The 26,577-nt window shown below is 45.0% G+C and overlaps 1 protein-coding gene across 2 annotated transcripts in view; it reads right to left on the reverse strand.

The window, feature by feature from the left end:
• Window positions 1-1,423: 1,423 nt before the first annotated feature.
• Tram1 (translocation associated membrane protein 1) overlaps window positions 1,424-26,577 on the reverse strand; it is a 28,424-nt gene continuing 3,270 nt past the window's right edge. Inside the window, exons 2-11 of one of the 2 annotated variants that reach the window (XM_085835692.1) lie at window positions 18,273-18,336; window positions 16,948-17,066; window positions 16,707-16,823; window positions 15,372-15,430; window positions 13,614-13,698; window positions 9,148-9,218; window positions 8,947-9,051; window positions 7,051-7,194; window positions 6,584-6,744; window positions 1,424-3,055 (exon numbers count right to left, since the gene is read on the reverse strand). In XM_085835692.1, the coding sequence (XP_085691818.1) occupies window positions 2,982-3,055; window positions 6,584-6,744; window positions 7,051-7,194; window positions 8,947-9,051; window positions 9,148-9,218; window positions 13,614-13,698; window positions 15,372-15,430; window positions 16,707-16,823; window positions 16,948-17,066; window positions 18,273-18,336 (999 nt within the window). In that variant the 3' untranslated portion in view covers window positions 1,424-2,981. Of the gene's footprint in view, window positions 3,056-6,583; window positions 6,745-7,050; window positions 7,195-8,946; window positions 9,052-9,147; window positions 9,219-13,613; window positions 13,699-15,371; window positions 15,431-16,706; window positions 16,824-16,947; window positions 17,070-18,272; window positions 18,337-26,577 lie in introns of both variants that reach the window. The other variant, XM_021151565.3, reaches the window with a different exon arrangement.

Below are 26,577 nucleotides of genomic sequence, written 5' to 3' on the forward strand. Positions count from 1 at the left end.
CAGCTGAACCCTAATGAGGTTATTTATCATTTAAACTGGTTAATATGAAGCCATCTGGATTTTTCATGATCTACTTAGGTTACTGATGGCTATGAATGGGGCCTCTTAAGTTGTTTTATTTTCAAGACATCCAGACTTTGATTGTAGGTTGGATAAATACATTATCTTTTCACTAGATGGTTAAGCTAGACAAACTGGCTTAGCCTTTTTCCAGATAGTATTCAACAAACCCTGTTACTGTGTCACTTAGCTATTGGTACAACTTTTGTAAGGGAATTCATGCTTGGACAAACAGAACTGGGTTGGCTTTGTAAATAGTTTTCATTGTGTGATCTGGAGCTGTGTACAGGGCAAGCTAAGCTGCCTTCTGAAGATGCCGGGAGCTTTACAAGGACTCTAGAGCTGTCCTGAGTTCATCTTCTACTAGAACAGGCTGTACGCCAATGCGGTCCTCTTTGACATCTGAGTATCATCTCCTAGAATTTTCTCTAGGCATATTTCTTAACTCTAGGCTCTAAATATACAAACAGGCACTCTGTATTTTTCTTCTTCTGTTTGTTGTTGTCCATGCACAGGCAATCAGAACTGCTTTTTCAGTAAGCTTGCCTGGCCACACCCTGGAGACAGCAGTACTAGTGAGCTCTAATTACATCTTTTTTTTTTTTTTTTTTTAGACAGGGTTTCTCTGTGTAGCCCTGGCTGTCCTGGAACTCACTCTGTAGACCAGGCTGGCCTCGAACTCAGAAATTCACCTGCCCCTGCCTCCCAAATGCTGGGATTAAAGGCGTGCGCCACCACTGCCCGGCTAATCACATCTGCCCATTCCCTGGAGAAACTTGGCCAATGAGTTCTGAACCTGAGGACTTCACAAGTCTGTTTAGGTTGAGCAGAATGTGATTAATATCTTCATTCTTGAATATTCCAACCAGGTTCTTTCCAACTCTCTTCCAACTCCAGGCAAGAACCAAATCCCAGAGCAAATCCCAGAACGGGTAGTTCAAGGCCATTTGGAGAGTAGAGCTAACAGTGGCGCTCCTAGTTCGCAGGCTGTTTCCCATGAGGCTTTACTGTTTTCTCTGTCCAGTTTATATGGCCAGTCTCAGCAGGACTGGAAGACAGTAAGGGTCACTTTCTACAGGGTCCTGGGAAGCAACTAGCCTGTGTCTATGTTTGTGATGTCTTACCCTCACCCTGAAATACAGTCTAAAGTACAAAACACAGGTTCTGTAAATAACTCCGAAAGGTTCCAGTCAAAGGAGGACCCAACACTTACTAAACCCTGACTGCCGCCACTGCTCGGGTACCAGGAAGTATATTTGCTTACAAAAAATAGACTCATCTTTTAACAGTACACTTACTTTAATGAGAATATACGTTCAAAATAGCTTAAACATTACAGTGAAGGAATTGTTCAGGAAACAGCTTGTGAAAGTAAAAATTGTTTATTTCGATTGATTTCTCAATGTATCGTTCAATATGATGCCAGTTTTAAGGGCAGAAATTTGGTTCCACTGAAACTCGGTACTGCTCCAGAGAGCGACTACTTTCCCAGGAAGCAGGTAAGCGGCTGGAGAAGAGAAAGCATGACTTTCTAGCAGCACGGCAACTTAACCACAGACCTGAGGCTTGTGGCTTCTATAGTCAACATGGCACGGACATTTTTTAGCTGGTGACAGAGTGAGAAACGATGGAGCATGTATGTGCTGAACAACAGTGGACAGACCAAGCGCAGGGTGCGAGGACAAGCATAGAAAAGGGGACCAAGATTTTACTCAAATGCTTTTCAGAGCCTTTCTGTAGATACAAATATATATATATATTTATCAAAAAATATGTTTTATATAGATAAACATTTCTCAATTAAAGATGGGTCCAAAGCTCTAACATAACATAAAGCATGCCTCTGTTAAGACTATCCGCCTGGATTTTCAATTTCTTTAAAGTTAGTGCATTCGTTTCCCAAACATAATTACCTGATCCCTTTTTCTTTTTAATAGATAGAAATCAAGTAGGCATTACTTTTTAAAAGGGCTTGCAGGTTAAGTAGAATCTCATTAAGATGCTATGCATATCAAACTTACAACAAGCCCCGTTAAGAATTATTACTTAACATATCAAAAAGGGCTATGTAAGTTGAATATTCCTTTTCACAATAAACATTTTCTGATTGCCAGTTGATAAATGTTGAAGATGCACAAAAAGTTCACTTCACTTGCTAAGTACTTCACTTCCTTATGTTAATAAGACACCTACTCCAATAGATGGCAATAAATCCTGCAGTAGCTATCAGTACTTTTTAATGGGATGTAACATGTACAGCCACAACTTAGAAAATAAAGCACACAATTATTTTGGTGATTTTTACAAATTTTTTTTCAGGTGTAAAGGCTACAAAAAATTCCTAAAAATCAGAGAACACTGAAAACATTAAAAGTTTGACATCTGACTTTATAGTATTTCCATTTTACCCTGAAGACAACTTAAAAAATATGACCTTCTTAGAACAGGTCACCTTGCTATAATATTGTAAAAAAATTGGTGAGAGCAAGAAAAATGTTCACTGGTTATGTAGGGGTTTGTAAATGGTTTCTCCCCAAACCATTAGGAAAAAAAAAAAAACAAAAAAACAAAAAAAACCATTAAGGACAAAAAGCAAAGCAAAGCAAAACAAAACAAAACAAAAACAACCAAACCAAACCCAAAAAGAAAAAAAAAAAAAAAAAGAAAAGAGGAGAAAAGAAGAGAAAAGAAAGGTGGTCCCTAAACTATTTTGAAGGCAGGTAGCTGAGTCTAAGCTAAAATATGTTCTCACTCAGAGTAATCATCCTCCCCTCAAATGCCCTTTACGATGCAGGAACAGTACAACAGCAAAAATCAAAGAGCATAAACTGTATTTTCAAGAAAAGAAAAATTGCTAGTGCTGAAAGATAGAGTAGAAAGCAGAATCTTTGGGGGACATTAATCAGTCAGTTTCCGATCCATTACGAAGACTTCTCTTTCCTGTTCCGAGGCGAGTCTGCTCCATTTGATGTGACTGTGCCGTTCACACCGTTCTCTGCAATGAGAGAAGATAAGGCAGGTGTTGTCTGTGGCACAAGCAAATGGGAGTACTAACTGTTACGTACAACATATCTGCAGGTACGAACTGAAGCCCCAAATTCTCAGGCAGAATTTGTGATCTGTAATGTGAACGAGGACTTAAGCAGCAAATGAAAGGGAAGTAAGTACTACTAAAAAGAGAGCACGGGGCAGGGCAGGAACTGTGGCCAACTTACAGGGCTTACAGACCATACAGACTCCACCGCAGTCCTCACAGGACTGACATGGAGCTGTCTTCCACTGCATGGCAAAGCCCTATGAGTTATTTCTTTAAATCATGCAAAAGTTCTTTGGGATGGTAACCACTACAGCTGATGGTGACTGCAACCCATTCCTCAGAACTCTGACTGGGTGCCAGCTGCAGTAGCACACACCTTCAATCCCAGTACTCGGGAGGCAGAGGCATGTGGGTTTCACATCCATAAAGAGGGAACATATGTCCTTTGGGGTACAAAAGAAGCATGTATTGAACTTGGATACAGACTGAGTTTATAGTGTTTATAGTGATCCAAGTTTCAGCAAATGTTAGGGAAGGGGAATTCTTTGGAAGAAAGTCTTAAATCCCAGTGTAATTTAGACAACCAGAGGACAAGCGGGAGATGACAAGACATCTAATAAATCAAATAATGGACTCACAAAAAAGTTATGGTTCCAAAGAGAAACCAAATTACAAATATTTGGAATTGGGCAGTACTCAAGGCTCGAGGAGTACAGCCAAGACAGGACGAGGAGAAAGTTTCCCCTGAACTCTGGCTGATTCTCAAGGAGTGGTGAAGACCATGACCAGAAGTCACCTCAACAAGGGGACCCCAACTGCAAAAGAGCTAACCAAGCCTAAGGCTGGAAGCAAGAGTAGGAAGTGACACAGTAAAGACACAAAAACAAACAAACAAACAGATGTAAAAATAAAATAATCAAGAAAGACTTAACAAGACTTTTGCTTTATCTCAGTGCTGGAAACTGGACCCTGAGCTACATCTTAGCTCTAACACACTGGGGTTTTGACTGACAAGAAAAACAGGCATAAATTCCTTGAAAAAAAAAATCACAAGTTACTGAAAGGGAGAGATTAAATTGAGACTTATTTCCTTATCTTTCAGTGTAAATCTGCAGAGATGGAGTCACTGTTCAGTCCTCAGCACCAGACTGACCAGGGGATGGGGGATTTAATATGGTTTATACAGCTACTGGAGCTGACAAGGGGACTGGGGAAAAAGTGTGAATTGTAGGCCAATCTTTTATATGAACACAGATGGAAAAAAATCCTAAATAATCAAAAACCAAAACAGCAAAGGTGCAATATCTGAAGGGAGAAAGGCAGAGAGCAAGACACCCAACATTCCTGCGGGTCTCTGCGCCTGTACCATGCCCGTACCGGTTCTCAAGTCAGGATACTTTAGCAAGACAATGCAACATAAAAAATCTGGATTGGCAGGAAGGTGCAGAACCTAATTTCATGTATAGATCCCAGAGAAGCCACACTCACTAAACCTAAGTCCACCAAACATGGCAGGATACCAGATTGATATGCGCAATCAACTGCACTATAAACATCTGTAATGAATGTACAATCTGAAAATGAAATTAAAGAAAATGATTCTATTTCACAGCAGCATCCAAAAGAGTAAAATATTTAGGGAGAAATTTAATCAAAGTACTCACATTTAGACTGATAACTATATAAATTTAATTGGAAGACATTAAAGAGCAGACTAAATGAGCAGAGACACCCATGCTCTTGCTCCCCAAGGCATTTACAGATGAAAGGGAGTTGGGAGGAGAGCTCCAGGTGCTTTTGTCAGACACTAATAGAAGGATCCCAAGACTCCCCCAGAAATGCTCGATGCCTGAAATGACCAAATGTGAGAAAGAAGAAAACTGGAGAACCTTCCAGAGCCACAGAAAAACAGCCAGGCAGTGAGCTACCTACCCACACACCACAGCCAGGCAGTGAGCTACCCACCCACACCACACCACAGCTACCCACACCACAGCCACCCACCACAGCCAGGCAGTGAGCTACCCACCCGCACACCAAAGCAAAGCAGTGAGCTACCCACACCACACTCACCCACCACAGCCAGGCAGTGAGCTACCCACCCACACACCACAGCCAGGCAGTGAGCTACCCACCCACACCACACCACAGCTACCCACACCACAGCCAGGCAGTGAGCTACCCACCCACACCACATCACAGCTACCCACACCACAGCCACCCACCACAGCCAGGCAGTGAGCTACCCACCCACACACCAAAGCAAAGCAGTGAGCTACCCACCCACACCACATCACAGCTACCCACACCACAGCTACCCACACCACAGCCAGGCAGTGAGCTACCCACCCACACCACATCACAGCTACCCACACCACACTCACCCACCACAGCCAGGCAGTGAGCTACCCACCCACACACCACAGCCAGGCAGTGAGCTACCCACCCACACCACACCACAGCTACCCACACCACAGCCAGGCAGTGAGCTACCCACCCACACACCATAACCAGGCAGTGAGCTACCCACTCACACACCATAACCAGGCAGTGAGCTACCCAGTCACACAGACACATCAAGGGAGTGTTTACCTACACAAGCACAGCAAAGCAGTACAGTATTTGCACAGTGACAGGCACCTAAATACATCTGGCAGAAGCCAGGGCTCAGGTGGGACTCCTTTTTCAAACTTCATCATAGAGAGGTTAGTTAATCATCCCCCAAATAGTACAAGAACAACTGTGCATGAAGCTGAGAAAGATGCAGCTCCCTAAAACGATGCCACCACGCAGCAGCAAGTCGGGTGCTCTCCCTAATGACCCAGCAGTTCTACACCAGATACATCCCTAAGAGACAACAGAAAAGAGGTGTGCAGACAAAGATGTGGAAAGTGTGCTTGCTCCACCACCCAAATGTGCTCCACGCAGATAAAGTATGGCGTGTTCATACACACACTCAAACACAGGCACACACAGGCACGCACACACACACACACACACACACACACACACACACACACACACACGACTGAGCAGTGGTTACTCTGTACCACCGCTGCAACCTGAGCTCTGCCCCCATAGAGGGAGAGGGCTGCTGCCCAAGCGTTGTCCTCTGCTGTCCAATGCACAGCTTGGCATGTGCTCACTCACCCTCCATACATAAAAATGTAATTTACAAAAGTATTATGCTATGGCTGACGAGGTATCTCAGCAATTGGCTGCTTTGCAAGTTGGATCCCTGGAGCCATGGAAGATGGAAGGACAACCTCCCCAGGGCTGTCCTCTGACTTCCAGACAACATATAGATGCATGTACATAATACATAGAAAAGGTCAACTATGCCAACTGAAGCCAGTCAGGGCTGACCGCACACCGTACTGCTCTGTGTACAGAAACTATCTAGCAAAGCTTTGGGAATCAAAAGCCCCGTAGCTAAGATTCGGCATGCCTCCACTTCTGTGCTCCCATGACTTGGTCAATACCAACCTGTTCCTTTTCTGGAAGACCTGCCTTTGGTCACGGCCGGTTTCCTTTTCACAGGCGGGGCCTGGAAGGCAGAATGTTCCCTCCACCTCCGGAGCTGGAAGTTAATGAACTTCCACATCATGAAGGCTTGTGTGATGCAAATGGACGCGAGAACAGCGATCCTGAAAAGCACGTGGAAAACGACACAAAAATTCGACTGTATTAGATTATGCCGCGGAGTAGAAGTATTCTACTGTAATTTGATGTTGATGACCCAGCCTTAATGCTTAATGCAACAAAAAAATCATTCACTAAGAAAATCATCTTAGAAGTTAAACAAGCTTTAGTACTGTCTCACATGGACAGAAACCATCAACAGGCATGAAACCTCACCAAGGCTCCAGGCCCAGTCACCCCTCAGTTATTACAGCTGACAGGGAGAAGCTGGCAGCATGCTGAGGAACAGTGGAACGGTAAAGAAAGCGTACCTAACAGCCAACACGTTGAAGTTTCCAGTACTAAAGTCCAGCTTCTGATTCTCCGCTCTTGCGAGACCAAAACCAACAGTAAGAACTGAAAGAATTAGAGTCAGAAGTCTTCCCAAAACAAAAAGAACTGCCCAGAGAGAAAACCTGTAAGAAAGACATGCAAAGCCACAGTAAGAAAACCATGACGAGATGGTTCCATTACAGTCAGATTCCCTCCTGAGCAAATGCGTACTCAAGCAAGCAGTTCTTCTGCTGTGTTACGGGTGTGCATGTGTGTGGCTGAGCCCGTGAAGGCCGGATCATGGAGGGCGCCTTCCTCAGTTATCCCCACCTTACTGAGACAGGGCCTGTCACTGAACTCGAGCTCACCGACTGGCGGCCTGGTTCGCCCAGCCACAGGGTACTCTTGCTGCCACCCCACAGCTGGCTTTTTATATGGGGCTAGGTATCTGAACCCAGGCCCTAATGCTTGCAGTGAGCACTTTTCTACCAAGCCATCTTTCTAGTCCCTAAAACAGCATTTCTCATTCTGCAAAAAGATTTCTGTGTTCGAATTCCTGGGAAATCCTACAAAATGTAGCATCTTGTCAGAGGCCCACAGCATTGATCACCCTATTTAGGTTTTCCAGAACTCTAGTAGACAACGGCTTAATATTTCTGTTCATTGTGAAGTACTGGCGATGTGCTTCAGAACTTATGTAGTAAGCAACTGAAGCAGGCTGGGCTCAGGCCAAGCTAGCACTGCTATCAACAACTAATGTCGATTCCCATTTCAGAGGCCACAGACACTGCTCTCTACAGGTTACACCTTGTTTTGTTTTGTTTTGTTTTGTTTTTGTTGGAGACAGGGTTTCTCTGTGTAGCCCTGGCTGTCCTGGAACTCACTCTGTAGACCAGGTTGGCCTCAAACTCAGAAATCCGCCTGCCTCTGCCTCCCAAGTGCTGAGATTAAAGGCATGTGCCACCACTGCCTGGCTGGTTGCACCTTGCAAATCTTTCTTTTCCATCTGAGTTTTTCTATCAAAGTCTTTTCATATCCTTAAGACTGTATTACCCACTGGATTTCTGAGTTCAAGGCCAGCCTGGTCTACAGAGTGAGTTCCAGGACAGCCAGGGCTATACAGAGAAACCCTGTCTTGAAAACAAAAACAAAAAAATCTGTGTTACCCATTTCTTTATTTTCTCTCCTTTTGAAAACAATTTCATTATTTCTGGTGTGCATGCTGCAGGGGTAGGTAGGGCACATGCACGCCACGTGGAGGTCAGAGGACAGCTGTGTGCATCTGGTTCTCTCCGCATGCCTTTCTGTGCTTCTGGGGACGACCGTAGGTCTGCAGGCTTTTCTGTTGAGCATCTCACCAGGCCAGTCCCTTTACTTTCTCCTAAAAGTTTTCTTCTGTATCGCTCATTTTCCCAAAAGAATGCCATGCTATTGCAGCCGTACAGCACTAAGTCCAATACAGTATCTGTCCAGCTAAGAAACACTATTCTAAAGGAAATAGAGACTATGAACATTGTTTTTAAAATTACTTATCTATTTATTTATGTGTATGTGTGGGTGTTGTGCCTACATATATGTCTGTGAACCGTGTATATGCCTGGTGCCTGTGGAGGCCGGATGAGAAGAGCATTGGATCCCCAGCAACTGGAGTTATGGATGGCTGTGAGCCACCATGTGGGTGCTGGGAATTGAACCCAGGTCCTCTGCAAGAGCAACAGGCGCTCTAACCACTGAGTCATCTCTCCAGCCCAGAGTATCACTATTGTTAAGTGGTGGCTCTGCTTTCTTTTAATGTACTACTAACAAAACTGCAGAATTCTCAAGGGCACAGGCTTTGACCATCCAGACCCTGACTTCAAAGACCCGCTGAACAAACAGGAGAGGACAGCACTTACCCTTTCTGATACTTCTCGTCACTAAAATAAAATAGACGAGAAATGTGGAAAAGAAACTCAACGAAATAGTGCAGCACCAGAAGAACAAGGCCCAGGTGGTTCAAGCTGTTGAGAGAACACAAGAAGAAGAGAGGGTAATTACCCACTCAGATGAAGGAGCAGGCTACCTGCTAGGCAGACCCGAGCCAGGTATCAACTCACTTCAGAAGATAGGCTCCAGCAATATGAAAGAGATAAAGGCCAATGTAGACGAGCTGACGAGGAATATCTTCCTGCAAATACAAGGACACATGGAAGGTGAACAACTCGGTCAACACTCTCACTTTTAATGCCATAAGCCATATGCATTTCTTACATCCGGATGACTTGGCATCTTAGCCCTCCCTTTCTGGTAGTCACCTGACCGAGACAATAACAACGGCAGATAAAGTGCCATCGCTGAAATCTACACTCACAAGCAATTAATCCCCCAATATGCTAACGAAGCATCAGCAGCCTCCATACACCAGTTTTCAGGGGGCTTTCCCTTAGTTGTATACAAACAAGTGTCACTGTGCTCACCTACTCCAGGTGTACCACACAGAAAAAGCCAACACAAGGAAACTAAGTTCCGTGCTTCCTGGGGGTGTGGTCTTGGGCAAGTTAGCTCAACTCTGCATCAAAAGCCTAAAAAGAGCACCAAGAAAAAAAAAAAAAAGAAGCTAGGAAGCATATGAGAACCCAGGGAACCACAGCTGGAGAGCACCTGGCCCAGGGAAGAATAAGGCCAATTAGAAACATCTGGGAAATGACTGCTTCAGGGCACTGCACCAGGGCAAGCTCCCTAGGGCGCCCCAGTCTCCATGGGAGTACCTCAACGAGGAGGCTGACAACCACACTCTTGTCTGGCCCCTGGTCTCTGCTGTGGGGAAAAGGAATGAACCAAGAAAGCTGGGTAGAACTGGCTTTCTGAGAAGGGGCTCACAGAAGCAGCTTGCTGGTTACTCATGAGTAGGCCACCTGCCTGAAGACGGCTCATCACAGCTGTGCAAACTACAGAGCAGTCTGACACAGCTGGGAGAAGCAGTGTGCTGTGTTCTCAGCACATTCTCTCCTGTTGTTCTATGGTTTGTTGGGCTATTACCTTTCTCTACCAGAAGCCACAGTGAGATTTAGCTTACGATTAACACACAAAATACTTATAACAATGAGTCATTTAATAAGTGTTCCAGAGAAAGTTCTGTGGTGTGATTCTGGATGTGTGCTTCCATGCCTGGCTATTATATTCTCAATACTTATAATAGCTTATACAAGAAGGAAATCGTGGAATGGCATAAAATGTGGATATTTTCATTTTTTTGTGGAAAATCTAACTGGTATGTTTAAATTATGAATTCCAGAACTTCTACTTCTTCTTCCAGGATATTTTTAGTAAAGAGCTCTTGTAAATTCTATTTTCATAAGAAAACACTTCTTGACAACACAAGCTTTATTACAAATGATCACACATGAACCTATGAAAGGTAAAGATTCCCCTATAGTCCATCTCAAACTGAGTTTAAAAAGCTCTCATAGTACAGGGATAATATACATTGATTACTCTGAGTGATAATAAATGTCTGGGAAAGGCACACAAGGCTTAAGATACTTGCATCACTGCCACCTTAAAATCCTTACCCAGGTCTAAGGACAGACTCAGAAAGCCTTAGGAAATCGGAAGGGAGCCTGTAGTGGGGAGCAGCCAAGACTAGAGAGGGGTGACCGGCTGCCAACAAGCAGGGCTGGGAAAACATTTCTTTTTTTTCTTTTTTTTTTTCTTTTTTTTTTTTTTTTGAGACAGGGTTTCTCTGTATAGCCCTGACTGTCCTGGAACTCACTTTGTAGACCAGGCTGGCCTCGAACTCAGAAATTCACCTGCCTCTGCCTCCCGCTGGGTGCTGGGATTAAAGGCATGCGCCACCACGCCCGGTGGGAAAACATTTCTAAACACTTGACATAACAATCAATTCTATTATCTGTAATAAAAGCTAATTTGATTACCAGCAACAAAACATTTGACCATTTCTAGAGTTCCTTAAAAGCTTCCAAGTTCAATCTAGCTAAGGAATGACTCCTCTTTGAGATGGAGTTTCATGTCATTTTACCCAAACAACCCTCCTACCCCAGCCTCTTCAGTACTGGCACTGTGGTTACTCACGGCAAGGCCTGCCTACGAAGTGGCAGTTCCAGTCTTCTCCTGGGCTAAAAGGAGATGTGCTGACACTGAAGGTCCATGATTTAAACATTCCCATTCAGGACACTAAACTCCCTGCCTCCACCAGAGCTCAGCTCTTCCCTTGTCCTCACTCCTCTGCCAGTCAGACTGCTGCCAAACAGTCACTGCACTAAGTTCCTTGCAGTAAAGATTTCTCCCCAAAATACATTTCATAGAGTAAATTTTAAGAACCGATTTAACACATATGCAGCTGTTACTTTCAAATTATGCTAATTACTCGAAACAGTTACTTTCAACTGTCACGTGGAAGTGTTAAAAATAGTTTCAGTTAAGTTCTAAGTTATGCAAATTATCCCATAAAAATGAGAGCACACTTGTGGAGACGTGCCATCTGGCAGGAACTGATAAGAAAGAGCTTTAGGAGATAAATGAACAACTGCTTTGAAAAGTCCCTTACACTCGCCAGGGCCAGTGCACATGGGCCAGACTGGGATTAGTAATGAAACCAAAGGTATTGTACCCATGGGTATGCAAACTCCCAAAGAACGCTTACAGTAGCTGAGCCATGCCCAGGAGCCCCAAGAGCATCAAGAAACTATGATTCTCCCAAGACTGTTGTCCAACAAGGCTCTCCACAAGTACACCAATGTTCCCTAAAATCTCTGTCCAATCCATAGACGGTGGCACACATTTAATCCTATCCTATCCACAAATGAGGGCGCACACACACCTATCACTTCCCCTCAGTCAGGAAAGACCGAGGAAGGAAGATCAGGAGTTACAAGCCAGACTGGGGCTACACAGAAAAACCATCTTTAAAGATATGTGTGTGTGTGTGTGTGTGTGTGTGTGTGTGTGTGTGTATCTTCTATATAAAAGAGTAGTTGTTAATCTCACAGGGTAAGGGGCACAGAATACGGCCAGTGTCACTAAGTAAGACTGCGTTGGTACTTAACTTCTTTACCAGTGGCCAGCAGCTACTATTTTGCACAGCACAGCCCGAGACCCAGGTTCCACACAAGGAGCTCACCAGACAGGGAAGAGCTGCAGGAAACTGTGGGTCTAATCATTTTTCAGACATTCCAAAACTGAGTGCCCTCACCTTACCTTATCTGATCAACTGCAAAAGCATTCCTCTTTCTGGCATGTGCCAGAGTACACGGCTTCTCCCTTGGAGCTGTTTGCTAAGCCTAGCAGAACAGAGGGCACACATACAGAACAGAGGACAAAGGGCCTATCTGCAGTACATGCTTTTAAAGACTATCTGTGGACTTTGGGAGGGAAGAGAGAAATCTGTCTGTCAGTAAATAATGGATGTCATAGTACCACTTAGGAAAACTTCTCGAAGACCAAACCTTCTACCCCTGGCAAATGTGGATAAGCACGCATACAACCAACAAAAAGTAAAATGAACCCGTGTGCAGCCGTAACGTAACTGCGGCTTAGTCGTTAATCAATGACAGAAACTGTCTCGCCTGGACCCCAAGCCGTTTATCCTTCCCTGGCATTACTTTCAAGTACATCCTAAATTATTATTAAACTATTATTAAACTAGATCTACACAAAAATAAAGATATTTGATTAATTTATTGCGGGGGTGGGGAGGAGGCAATCCTGAAAGAATATAAGTGTGAAGTATAAGGCAAAGTGTGCAGAATGGAGAGGGGGGAGATTACAGAGGGGAGCGCACCCTCCCCCCATCTCCCCCACCATGGGCGCGCACAGCTGGGCAGCTTCTGAGGAGCCAGGGGAAGGAACAGTAGCCATGACAGTAGTGGTCGGTGACTGTGTAGCCCTGCAGGCCAGCTTCTTAAGGGGGCACGGAGCGCCCCAGTAGTTTATGTACTTCTCCGGGCACAGGCCTCTCGCACAGGCTAAAAGACGCCTGCCCCACCCACCCACCTCAGGAAGGGTAAAAAAAACTTAACTGCCATCTACTTTTTTGTCAACACAGATTTCTTCTTTTAGACTTATATATAGAACTGCTAGTTGAAACCCAACTAGTTCCTGGTGAAATAAATTGCTAGAAGAAAACCAGTAAGAGGAAACTAACACCATTTCTAAAGAACTTGGTTAAGTTTTAATTTAAATTACCACTAATTTAAAAACGAGCAATCAGCATGCTAAAACAGAATCAGAAGTGCTTTTTTTTTTTTAAAGAAATAGTTGAGAGTTTTAGGTTTCGAAGGGGGAGGGGGGGCCGAGAACACAGAAATAGAGCCAAGGGCACAGGCACACTCAGACCGTTTGCTTGCTTTTTCTTTCTTTCTTTTCTTTTATGTTTTCAAGACAGGGTTTCTCTGTGTAGCCCCGGCTGTCCTGGAACTCACCCTGTAGACCAGGCTGGCCTCAAAGGCAGAGATCCACCTGCCTCTGCCTCCCGAGTGCTGGGATTAAAGGCCTGTGCCACCACTGCCCAGCGACAAGTCAATTCTTTAAAGTTAAAAATCAAAATAATAGAAATCCAGCTTACTTTTTTGGTTTTCTGGAAGTAGAGTTCAGGGAATGCATGGAGCCAGTATGCCAGCTGGGAGATGTAGAAAAACTTCATCTGAAATCTGAGTGAGAAAGGGAAATATCTCTCAAAGAACAGCATTTAAAAACTCACAAAGACAACAACAACCAGAAACCAAAGCAGGGCCAGAAGGCAGGGGAGAAGAGGTGGCCAAGCTGTTGCAGTCATCTCATACAACGGCACGCCCACTTCAGGGGAGCCTGGCCCGGTTTCCCCCACTCAGTCAACAGTGGCATTGTACCAAAGGGCAAAGCCAGAGTGCAGAACACCTTGTCTGTCAGTTACCTAAGGCTGAACAGAGACCCACAGATCGACAAGGCTTCATCAACAGAGAGATGGGGCAAAAAGTCCACCAGTGTTACAAGGAATAGATGGTAAAAGGGGAGGGGCCAGGGCAAAGCAATCGCTCAATGCATCACTGGAAATGGGCAATATTTTCGTTAGTGAGATATTACTTCCTCTGGGCTGCAACATGGGAGAACGCAAACAAATGGAGGCAGAGGCAGGGAAGTCAGGGAAGGCAGGGCCGAGACAGGGAGGGTTCTCGGGAGACCGTCTTAGTCAGACTCCGTGTCTCCTCTGAACACCATACACCTCTGTCTCTTCTGCCTAACCATCTCTTCACTCTTCCCTGAGTGTAAAGAGGAAAAGCCAACCTGAAACCATTTCTAGAAGGTACACAGCTGCATGTAAGTATGACTCAGAAAGGGAGACATTATAGCACTGTTGACTTTAAAACAGGTATGTTTATGGTCACATGTCTGCCTTCCTTTGTGAATTTTTCTCTAGTTTTTAGACCACCAAGTATTCAGTGAGTACTATCTAGGTATCCATACTTTCCCAAGCAGAAAGAATAAAAAAAAGAGACAGCTCCAATGTTGATAGGAGGACAGAAGAATCGATGGGTAAGAGCACAAAGCAGGGCTCACACACATGGGACGATAGAGAACATCCAAAATCGTTTACAGATGCTACATAAATATAAACCAAACAGCCAACACTGGGTGCAAGGCAAAGCAGCGAGGAAGATTCTCTTACAATAGGATCAGGAGGGAACTGTCTCGTTCGGACAAGGAGCTCCCAGAAGCAATGCAGAGACATCCAGGATGCAAGCAAGAAAAAGAACCCCAGGCTTAGGGGTCTGACAGAACAGAGAGAAATGAAGGAATATGGAAAGAAAAGACAGAAACCACAGGGAGATGCAGACATGCCAACAACGGGGAAGGATACAGGTGCAGGAGGGGAAGAGAACACCAATTAAAATCGTGAAACCCGGGGGCTGCTCACTTATGGGCACACACTGCTCCTACAGAGGACCTGGGCTTGAGTCTAAGTAAGTGCCCTCATGGTGGGTTACAACCATTCCAAACTCCAGCCCGGGGGATCTGAAGCCTTCTCCCACTTTCTCTGGCACCAGGCACACAAAGGTACACATATGTATATGCAGACAAAACAGTCACACTCTTTAAATACTCTCTTTAAAAATGTGTTAAAATCACTTGTCTCAAGTTGGTAAAGGTAATGGAGATAGACAGGAGCAGCACCCATCTCTTTTTCCTTAGGACAGGGTGATGCCACTGTCCTAGGCTGCAGGCAATGCACCACCTCACGTACTGTCATCAAGTCCAGAGGGAGAACCACACAGTGGATTCGAGCTGTCTGTGAAATGAACAGTCTTTAGTTAAGAAAGGCCTGTGGGGGGAAAACATAACTTACGTCATCAGGTTATGGGGATAGGCCCTCCACAGGATAGTTGGGTCTGAGATATAGTTTTCCTAGGAGACAGGACAATTATTTGTGAGTATCATGCAAATATTTATAGTTCCTCATAAGAGGTTCCAGAGAGCATGCGGCAATCAAATGCTTTAGTTTGTCCAATGTGATTTGACTTGCTTAGGTTAGCAAAGTCAAAATGAGCCCGAAACGTAAAACCAAGTAAAATACAATACCCAGCTTTCCAGTACGGTCCAGTAGCCCTGCGTCCAGGTGCAAGGCAGCACACGCAACAAACGCTAGGCCCCTAACAGAAGAGCACGGCAGGAGCAGACCAGCTCCGGAAGGGTACATTTTGTCACATCTAACAGCGAACTGAAAACTGTACTTCTTGACAGAGGTTCACAATGATCCAAATTCATACAAATGCTATGCAAATCTTCTCCGCAGAAAACTAGATGTGTTTGGTGAACATTACAAGAAACAAAGCAAAAACTCCCTCCAAGCCGGGTGTGGTGGAACACGCACACCTTTAATCCCAGCACTCGGGAGGCAGAGGCAGGCGGATTTCTGAGTTCGAGGCCAGCCTGGTCTACAAAGTGAGTTCCAGGACAGCCAGGGCTACACAGAGAAACCCTGTCTCAAAAAACAAAACCAAACCAACGAAACAAAAACTCCCTCCAAACCCTAAGTGATGCCTCTAAGAAGACTGCACTTCACTGCTAACTCTTACATGAAAGCACACATACAACATTTATAGTGTACACACACACACACACACACACACACACAATAAGCTGACATTTCCCTTTTGACTCTTACATCAGTAAGATGAGATGGGCACAGGATTGGAAAGCTGAGTTTTAATATCTCTGACATTAACGGTTAGGCCCTGGCCATCTTACTTTGTCTGTTATTGATCTCCACCATAAAGACTTAAACGAATTATGTGCTTAACAACCTCAGAAGTGTGTAAAGCCACGCGATGGGATGTGAACGGAAAGTGCTGTTACTTAATGATAATGTGGATACTGTCTTTCCTCTCATTAAAGACACCTAAAGCTTGACTGCCATACTTAAAAATTTATACATTTAAGTTGGAAGAAGCTGGAGCGATCAAGGAGGAAATGACTAACAACACTCATGCTTACCTAACCTAGGCAAGTTCATTGCTGACATGAGATCCTCTTTGAGAACAGAGAGATCTACAAGCGACATATAGTGATGGCATCCCATGCCTAAAGACGTGAGGCTTCTGAAACAGTCAGCACGCTCGTTCATGAGCAGAGGTCTTAGTGTCAAACAAGAGGTAAGAACGACGGCCAAGGCCACACTTACGGAGATGAGAATGAACGTGCCCCACACACAGGCAAAAAGGTAGAATGCACTGAGCTGACCAGACTCGTTAAACTTGCTGTGCTTCGTTTTGGAGAAGTGCATCCGTCGGTTAATTTTCTAAAAATAAAAGCAGCTGTTAGGAATAATGGACAAATACAAAACATACTAAATATATGGAGATCAGCAGATGGAGAACTAGGAGTGCTTTACACAATAGGGATTTCTGAGATTGTATACTTACATCCAACACATACTCCTGAATTATGGCATGAATAATTATCGCCACTAGCATGTAGAAGGAGACTGTAGCCAAGTCTTTGAAACCATAGTGATATAGGGATGCTGATTCAGTAGCTTGTTCTTCTGAAGGCCAAAGGGACGGACACACACACACACACAAAAATATACGTGAGATTATGAAAACAGCACTCGGTACAACATAGTTAATGGAAACAAACAAGAGGCAAATAACTCAGTAAAGGTTCTACAGAGACCCCCTAGACAAGTCTCCCCGAGGGTCTCGGGTCAAAGGGAAATGACAACCAAAGAGGCTTTCTACAACCCAAAGCTTCAGGGTTTACTTACAAAAGACTTGACACATGTTAGTCACGGCCACCAGAAACCAAAAAACAGGGGAAGGAGCCACGCTCTACCAGCCTTGCCTGGGCTACTCTCTTGTCTTCTCTGGAGCCTCTGCAGGCCCTGGCTGGATGTGCAAACTGGACCATCCATTATGATGCTTGGTGGAAGCCAAGTTAACTTGTATCTGGCTTGGCTCTGATCTCTAAGCACTAGAGAGATGCAACTACTACTTAAAAGTTACTGCAGGTTTTTAATTTGATTTAATTTCTCAAAGCAAATACTAGTATTTTTGAGTTGTTGACAACTGTTCTTGGAGTGTGGGGGTTTGCTTAGGGACATTTAGGTAAGAACACCATCACCTTGGCATCTCAAGTACCCCCTCTGTTTTCTGTCACTAAATCAAACATTTATAAAACTACCAACAATAGAACAAATAGGGCCTGTCCCTCTGCTCTCCCACCAAGGTGGGGACCCCAGGGCAGGTTACTGTCAGACATTCCTAATTTCCTGAAGCAAGCATCTTCTCTCTTGCTTATGACAGTCAGCTGTAGCCAACTTTCCATGGCTACTTACTTTTTACATAGCATAATTTGGAAATACAACTTTCTAAAATAAAAGTATAGTTTAGACACAATTATCTGATATTTCCTAGAGTTTACTAATATGTTCTCTAGTCAAAATACTTGCTAGAGGCAGAATTCAACAAAAATGAGAAGAATGGGTCTGAAGAGCTTATATTCCTGGTGCAGAAAGCCTGCAGTGGAGCACCGCCCCTGTAGAAACCCTGATTGTACAACAACCTAAATGAGGAGCAATACAAAGAATTCTCTGATGGGATTTCAAGACCATGCACAAAATACATAATAAACAATAAACACAGAAAACTGGGCTTCATACACTGCTTAGGATAAAGGAATTACTATAGACTCCAGTGTCCACAGATCCTTCTAATCCTGTTCAGCTGCACATCTAACTAATACCTACCTGTTGCAGGGCGGGTAACATTATACTGAAGAGCAACAAAGATGATGGCTACTTTTGCTGTTACCTGGAGAGAGAAAGCAAGAAAGACGTTAACTGTGACTCTCTCCCAGATGAACGTACCAAGGCAAAAAGATTACAAAGTCTGCCCCTGGTTTGAAGAAAAAGAAGAAGGTCCCCTTTTTTGTGGCCCATTGGGTAGGCACAGTGGAGACTTCTGATCATAAGTAGAGTCTGGAGGGTAATTCATTGAAGGGTTTTCCTGTGTTTTCTATGGTTTAGACCATGTAACTCATCTGTACTGTTAATGCCCCCACCAAAAAGAGATAGCTTCAGTTGATCCAGTTAGCAATAATTTCTCAAAATAGCCATTCTCTGTTACAGAACAATCACCATGAAGTTTCCAGCAAGGAAAATGCTATATAAATTAATAAAAGGAAGCAGAACTTGTGTAAGAGATGGATCACATGCACTGTCTGTGTGCTCATCTTTCTCCCACGAGCACATGGGAGTAAATAATCGGGCAGTAAATATTTCTTTAACTTGGCTACTGGTCACAGTAAAGTGGTCAGAACCCAAAGATGGAATGTTTACTAAGCATGTACAGGTCCCAAGGCCAGTGATGCACCAGAAAGGCTCAAATACAAATGAATTAACTAATCCTTGATAAGACGCTGGGTTTTGTCAGGACTGGTAGACAAACTGTTCAAACACTGCAGGGTCTGTGCCTACCCTACAGATACTCAGGATGAAGGGCAGCCTACCCTACAGATACTCAGGATGAAGGACAGCCTACCCTACAGATACTCAGGATGAAGAGCAGCCTATCCTACAGATACTCAGGATGAAGGACAGCCTATCCTACAGATACTCAGGATGAAGGACAGCCTATCCTACAGATACTCAGGATGAAGGACAGCCTACCCTACAGATACTCAGGATGAAGAGCAGCCTATCCTACAGATACTCAGGATGAAGGGCAGCCTATCCTACAGATACTCAGGATGAAGGACAACCTACCCTACAGATACTCAGGATGAAGAGCAGCCTACCCTACAGATGCTCAGGATGAAGAGCAGCCTATCCTACAGATACTCAGGATGAAGGACAGCCTACCCTACAGATACTCAGGATGAAGAGCAGCCTATCCTACAGATACTCAGGATGAAGGGCAGCCTATCCTACAGATACTCAGGATGAAGAACAACCTACCCTACAGATACTCAGGATGAAGGACAGCCTACCCTACAGATACTCAGGATGAAGGGCAGCCTATCCTACAGATACTCAGGATGAAGGACAGCCTACCCTACAGATACTCAGGATGAAGGGCAGCCTATCCTACAGATACTCAGGATGAAGGACAGCCTACCCTACAGATACTCAGGATGAAGGACAGCCTATCCTACAGATACTCAGGATGAAGGGCAGCCTACCCTACAGATACTCAGGATGAAGAACAGCCTACCCTACAGATACTCAGGATGAAGGGCAGCCTATCCTACAGATACTCAGGATGAAGGACAGCCTATCCTACAGATACTCAGGATGAAGAGCAGCCTACCCTACAGATACTCAGGATGAAGGACAGCCTACCCTACAGATACTCAGGATGAAGAGCAGCCTACCCTACAGATACTCAGGATGAAGGACAGCCTACCCTACAGATACTCAGGATGAAGAGCAGCCTACCCTACAGATACTCAGGATGAAGGACAGCCTACCCTACAGATACTCAGGATGAAGAGCAGCCTATCCTACAGATACTCAGGATGAAGGGCAGCCTACCCTACAGATACTCAGGATGAAGGACAGCCTACCCTACAGATACTCAGGATGAAGAGCAGCCTACCCTACAGATACTCAGGATGAAGAACAGCCTACCCTACAGATACTCAGGATGAAGGGCAGCCTACCCTACAGATACTCAGGATGAAGAGCAGCCTACCCTACAGATGCTCAGGATGAAGGACAGCCTACCCTACAGATACTCAGGATGAAGGGCAGCCTACCCTACAGATACTCAGGATGAAGGACAGCCTACCCTACAGATACTCAGGATGAAGGGCAGCCTACCCTACAGATACTCAGGATGAAGAGCAGCCTACCCTACAGATACTCAGGATGAAGAGCAGCCTACCCTACAGATACTCAGGATGAAGGACAGCCTATCCTACAGATACTCAGGATGAAGGACAGCCTACCCTACAGATACTCAGGATGAAGGACAGCCTACCCTACAGATACTCAGGATGAAGAGCAGCCTACCCTACAGATACTCAGGATGAAGGACAGCCTACCCTACAGATACTCAGGATGAAGAGCAGCCTACCCTACAGATACTCAGGGCAGCCTACCCTACAGATGCTCAGGATGAAGAGCAGCCTACCCTACAGATGCTCAGGATGAAGGACAGCCTATCCTACAGATACTCAGGATGAAGGACGACCTACCCTACAGATACTCAGGATGAAGAGCAGCCTACCCTACAGATACTCAGGATGAAGGACAGCCTATCCTACAGATACTCAGGATGAAGGGCAGCCTACCCTACAGATACTCAGGATGAAGGACGGCCTACCCTACAGATACTCAGGATGAAGGACAGCCTACCCTACAGATACTCAGGATGAAGGACAGCCTATCCTACAGATACTCAGGATGAAGGACAGCCTATCCTACAGATACTCAGGATGAAGGACGGCCTACCCTACAGATACTCAGGATGAAGAGCAGCCTACCCTACAGATACTCAGGATGAAGAGCAGCCTACCCTACAGATACTCAGGATGAAGGACAGCCTATCCTACAGATACTCAGGATGAAGAGCAGCCTATCCTACAGATACTCAGGATGAAGAGCAGCCTATCCTACAGATACTCAGGATGAAGGGCAGCCTACCCTACAGATACTCAGGATGAAGGACAGCCTACCCTACAGATACTCAGGATGAAGGGCAGCCTATCCTACAGATACTCAGGATGAAGGACAGCCTATCCTACAGATACTCAGGATGAAGAGCAGCCTACCCTACAGATACTCAGGATGAAGGACAACCTACCCTACAGATACTCAGGATGAAGGACAGCCTACCCTACAGATACTCAGGATGAAGGACAGCCTACCCTACAGATACTCAGGATGAAGGACAGCCTACCCTACAGATACTCAGGATGAAGGGCAGCCTACCCTACAGATACTCAGGATGAAGGACAGCCTACCCTACAGATACTCAGGATGAAGGACAGCCTATCCTACAGATACTCAGGATGAAGAACAGCGTACCCTACAGATACTCAGGATGAAGGACAGCCTATCCTACAGATACTCAGGATGAAGGACTCTATGTGCTTTGCTTTTCCTTGGGGTAGGAAATGCTTCTCGGAGCTGGGGTGCAAGATCTTGTTTGAAGTTCCCAAGGTGCACAAGGGGATGAAGAAGGCAGCAGAGGTAGAAACAAGGTAAATTTAAGGTCAGGTATAACACACATCAGGATCAGCAGAAGCAGACAAATAGTGCTGAGCTGCTTCAGTACGCCTGCAAGGCTCTAAGGAGGGGCTGTTTCATCTTTTGTAAGCCTGCCAGGTATAACCCAATAGATCTGTTGCCCGCTTGGAGTCTCCACATCGCTGCCACAATCATCTTCCAATTGCATGGCCATGTTCCCTGCTCTACCTCCCAAGATTCTTTCCTTGGTTCCTGTCTTCCTAGGTTAGCGTGGTCTGCACTTGTGTCTCCAACGGTCACATCTACTTTCTGCCCCCCTGCCAGAGTCTCTCTTTGTTGGAAAGTCTTCTCCATTTAGAGCTCAGTTCCATCACATCTTTCAAGGGCATCTTCCCTGTCTTCCCAGAGTGGGCAGTTCCTTTATCAGACTACCTTAGGAAGAATGCTCCTCTTCGTCAAGTCACACTTTACGGTAGGACTGCACTGACCTTTATCATACCTATCATGAAGTAAGTGCTATTTGAGGAGGGGCTGTGCTACAGCATCCTGTCACTGTACGCCCAGACCTAGTATAGGGAAGCTGGCGAGATGGCTCAGTCAACAAGGGCCCTTGAGTTCAATCTCAGGAGCCCATGTGGTAGAGGGAGAACCGACTCTTGTAGGTCGTCTTCTGACCTCCATGCAGGACAGCTGATGAATACCAATATAATTTAAAAGACGAACCCAGCACGGCACCTAGAAAATACTACACAATTCATCAGTGTTACAGACTAAGTGGAAGATGGAATATCATAGAGCAAACATGCAAGACAAGAGTCTTGCAAGACATCCCATGAAGGGCACTTGGACAGTGGTGGTGGAATAGAGGAACTTTCAAGGCTGAGTATGGCTTGAGAAGCAAAAGAAAGGAGTCCCACATCACTTACAGCGCTCAGGCTTGTGCAATGAGGTGACAAACACTAGTAAAAATGTGAGACACAAGACCACAAAGGAGAGACTCATCACGAGTTGAGATTTCTCTAGATACATGGTTGGACAGGGCTGCAGGTGGCTTATATTCAATAAAGAACCCAGCAGGGAGGACTTAGAGGAAGACTTGGGAATTACTATGTATGGATGCAAGTTGAACTGTGGGAATTTTCCACCATCTATGTAAGTGTGCAGTGTCAGAGAGGACAGATAGAAGCCAAAGCTCAAGTGCCTGTCATGCTTTGGGGAAACATCTCCTAAAGGCCCAGTGTCCACAGTTGGTCCCCACCCACCCAGCCAATGGACTACTACAACCTTTACTTCATGGAACCTAGTGAGAGCTGGCTGGTCACTTGGGTCAGGCCTCAAGTGAGCCTGTGAGACAACACTCTCTGTCCTCTTCATGTTCCCTGCTTGTTTGTGACATAGTAAGAACAGCTGCTGTTCCATCAGCAGCCTCACTTTGCCACAAACCTAAAGCAGTGGGGACAATTCACAACGCTCTGACTCCCCAAACTGAAAATCTGGGAAAGCCAGTGGTATCTGAAACTAAAAAGAAATGTTGGTGATGGATAGATAATGAAGAGCCTGGCATCCCCAAAGCCAAGGGGAAAATGCTTCAAATACAGACGGGTTTACAAAGTTGTCTTCATAGGTATGATGAGGAAGGAGAGTGAAATGGACGTCCATAACGGGGAGAGAGATCACACTGTGAGGACTGAAATCCAAAGTCACGAGATGGTATTGAATCCTCTTAGCGATGCTGCTGCTTTGAGGAGTGGAAGAACGAGTTTGTGCAGGGCTAACAGATAGTTCCGGGGGTGGGGGATAAATACACAGCCAGAAAGAGGAAACCATGGAAAGATGTATTGAAGAGTGGTCTCGAGTGTTTCCTCTTCGGCCAGTAAGAGTAGCACAGGCTAGCTCTCCCTTATACACACACACACACACACACACACACACACACGTAAGATTTGTTTTGTTTTGTCTTTAAATTGTGGAGTATCTGCATATATGCCATGGGATGCTTTGCAGATGGGACTCAGCTCTAAGCATGCAATCCATTTGTTTGACTGTAATTTGTCATGAGTCAATGATGGAACGGTCTTACTCATGTGAATGAAGAAATCTGTATATGGAGGAATGAAGAGGGGATGGATAAGAATGAAGATCTATCCACCCACCCTCTACACATGTATGCGCATACACACACACACACACACACACACACACACACACACGAGGTATGTGACAAGTAGTTACAGCTAACCTAGAGCTAAAATCTTCTTCCCCCCAGACTCCAAAATCCTAGCATTACAGAGCTGAACTCCCATGCCAGCTTCTATCTGATAAAACATGTATTCCCTGAGCACGAATGTGTATGGGGGTATGTAATGTTCCCTGTAAGGGTAAAGGGGCCCTGCATGAGGAGGATTACATAGGCCTCACTGGGAAAGCAGCTGGCCAAGACAAGTACAAAGATTGCAGATGGATGTCTGAGGTAAAAAACGTAATGTGTGACAGTCAACACGTGGGTGGTTACTTTCCCAGAACCCTTCAGTCGCCCTTGAAAGCATGGGCAACTCTGTGACAGGAAGGTCAGGTTTACACTGAGTTCCAGGGAGACACGGAACGAAACCTGTGCTGTCTCACTCTGTCTCACCAGGACATCAATCACCTCTGCCCAGTGCTCTCGAGCTGTAGGCACCACTGGCCCGTTAGAAGCTGCGTGGCTGTCAGATGAACTGCCAGGGCAGTGCTTGTGTTGTGGCAACCGTGACACTGTAGGCCAACACCTGCCTAACTGCCTTACTTCATCTCACCTCACATCATCGTAAGGCTGAAGGCAGGAGGCTGGCTTCACAGAACCGGCACTGAGTAGAACTGTTATACGCTATTACTGTTGTTAGTCTTTCCTAATACTTGGTTTATTAAACCAGCACGGACATTATGTATAGCAAACTCGCAGAACATACAGTGTGGTGTAGTAAAATGTGTGGAGGCACTCCTGGGGTACTGAACATGGCTCCCGAGCATAAGGCGCATTAGATGTCCTTTAGTCCTTTAGTCAAGGAAAGGTTTTAGGAAGAAAGGCGAAGCAACAAGTGAATACACTGGAGGAAAGGAAAGAGGCAACGTTTCACCAACAATGCCGGCTAGCTAGACAACTGGCAAAAGAACAGCGGGGAAACGAGGTGTGGGGGGGAGGAGGCCTGTGTAGGCTGTGCCTGAACTCTGCTATCCTGGAATTCACGATCTAGAGATAAATCAGGGCCTATGATTCAAAACAAAACAAAACAAAACAAAAAACAACACAAAAAGAAACCCAAACGTATCTAAAATATGGTCACTACAGTGAGTTAGTCCACAGGGAGGAGATGAAGATCAGATGAACAGAAGGTCTAATAAAGATACTGCATTAAAACTTGGTGGGGGCCTGGTGAGAGGGTTCAGATGGGTGCTGCTGGCCGTCCAGCCTGACACTCAAATTCAGTCTCTGGGATTCCTGTGCTGGAAGGAGAAAGCCAACTCTTGCAGGTTGCCTTCTGACCCCCACATGCATACACAGTCTAATGAGAAGTCTTTCTGTCTGTCTGTCTGTCTATACAAGGTTACAAATGGATTTAAGGTGAGATTTGTGGGGCTGACAAGAAGGCTTGGAGGTTAAAGGCACTTGCCTCAAGGCTGCCAACTTAAGTTTGATTCCCTGAACACACTGGATGAACAAAGCCTCCTCAGAGCTGGCTTCAGGCTCCCGTGTGTGTGTGTGTGTGTGTGTGTGTGTGTGTGTGTGTGTGTGTGTGTGCGCGCGCGTGCGTGTGTTGTGGCTATCAGATGGATGCGGATGGATGCTTGCTTGCAGGTCTGCTCTGTCTCTTCTGCTGCCTCCAAATCCACACTACCAGTTTATAATATGAAGTCATCCATGGCTAGGGAAAACTTTGTTTTCCTTTATACACAGCAAATGTAAATCTTGAGAGAGAAGGATAGTACCAAATTCTAATCACAACAAAAATTAAATTACCCTTTTATGCAAGGCTTCTAAATAAAATTAAGATCTGGCTTCTAGCTGGCTTAGCATGTGACATTAGGCAGGAAGAGGGGAGAAAAAAATAGGACCTATACCCACCAAAGAATGTATTGAGGAAATCAACCTTCTTGCCCTTCCCACTTCCCCAAACTTCACCTTTCATCCAGCAACACTCTATTTGGCAAGTTAGCAGTAGGGCTCATTGGTTCACACTCTAAACATGCCACCCTGACGCTCATTGCACCAAAAAGCAAAAATAGCCCTGTGGGACATTTATCTACTATCTACTTCTAAGAAAGAAAAAAGTGAAATTAATTTAGATATATCTTACATAGGTTACCACATTTAATGAGAGATCCAAGTCTTCATATGAAAAGTCATAAAGTTTCAGTGGTTTTTTTTTTTTTTTTTTTGAGTGGCTATCAGTTGGAGGCTTGGTGTGTGATGTTATAAAGATGAGACATATTCTGTACTGTTAGAGGTAGGCATGATTACTGTATACACTGGATTCATGAAGGGTAAATGAATTTCTATCAAATTCCACTTTTCCATTAGTTTATGTAATTTTTTTCAAGACATACAGAAACGCCATTAAGAGAAGCTATGTTTAAAAGGAAAACTTGTGGGATTAGTGGTTAAGAGTGCTTGCTGTCTTCCCAGAGGAGCCAGGTTTCATTCCTAGCACCCACGTGGCAGTTCCCAACTCTAACTGTCCAGAGGCCCTGAGACGCTCTTCTGACCTCCCAAGGGCACCAGGCACACAAGCTGTGCAGACATGCATGCAGGTAAAACATCCATACGTGTAGAAAATTTTAAATGAAAACTAAAAACAAACAGTAATAAAACATGTGGGTCAGTGGA

This window comes from Mus caroli, unplaced genomic scaffold, assembly GCF_978045245.1.
Source record: "Mus caroli unplaced genomic scaffold, Mus_caroli_1 scaffold_1, whole genome shotgun sequence".
NCBI classification, from domain to species: Eukaryota; Metazoa; Chordata; class Mammalia; order Rodentia; family Muridae; genus Mus; species Mus caroli.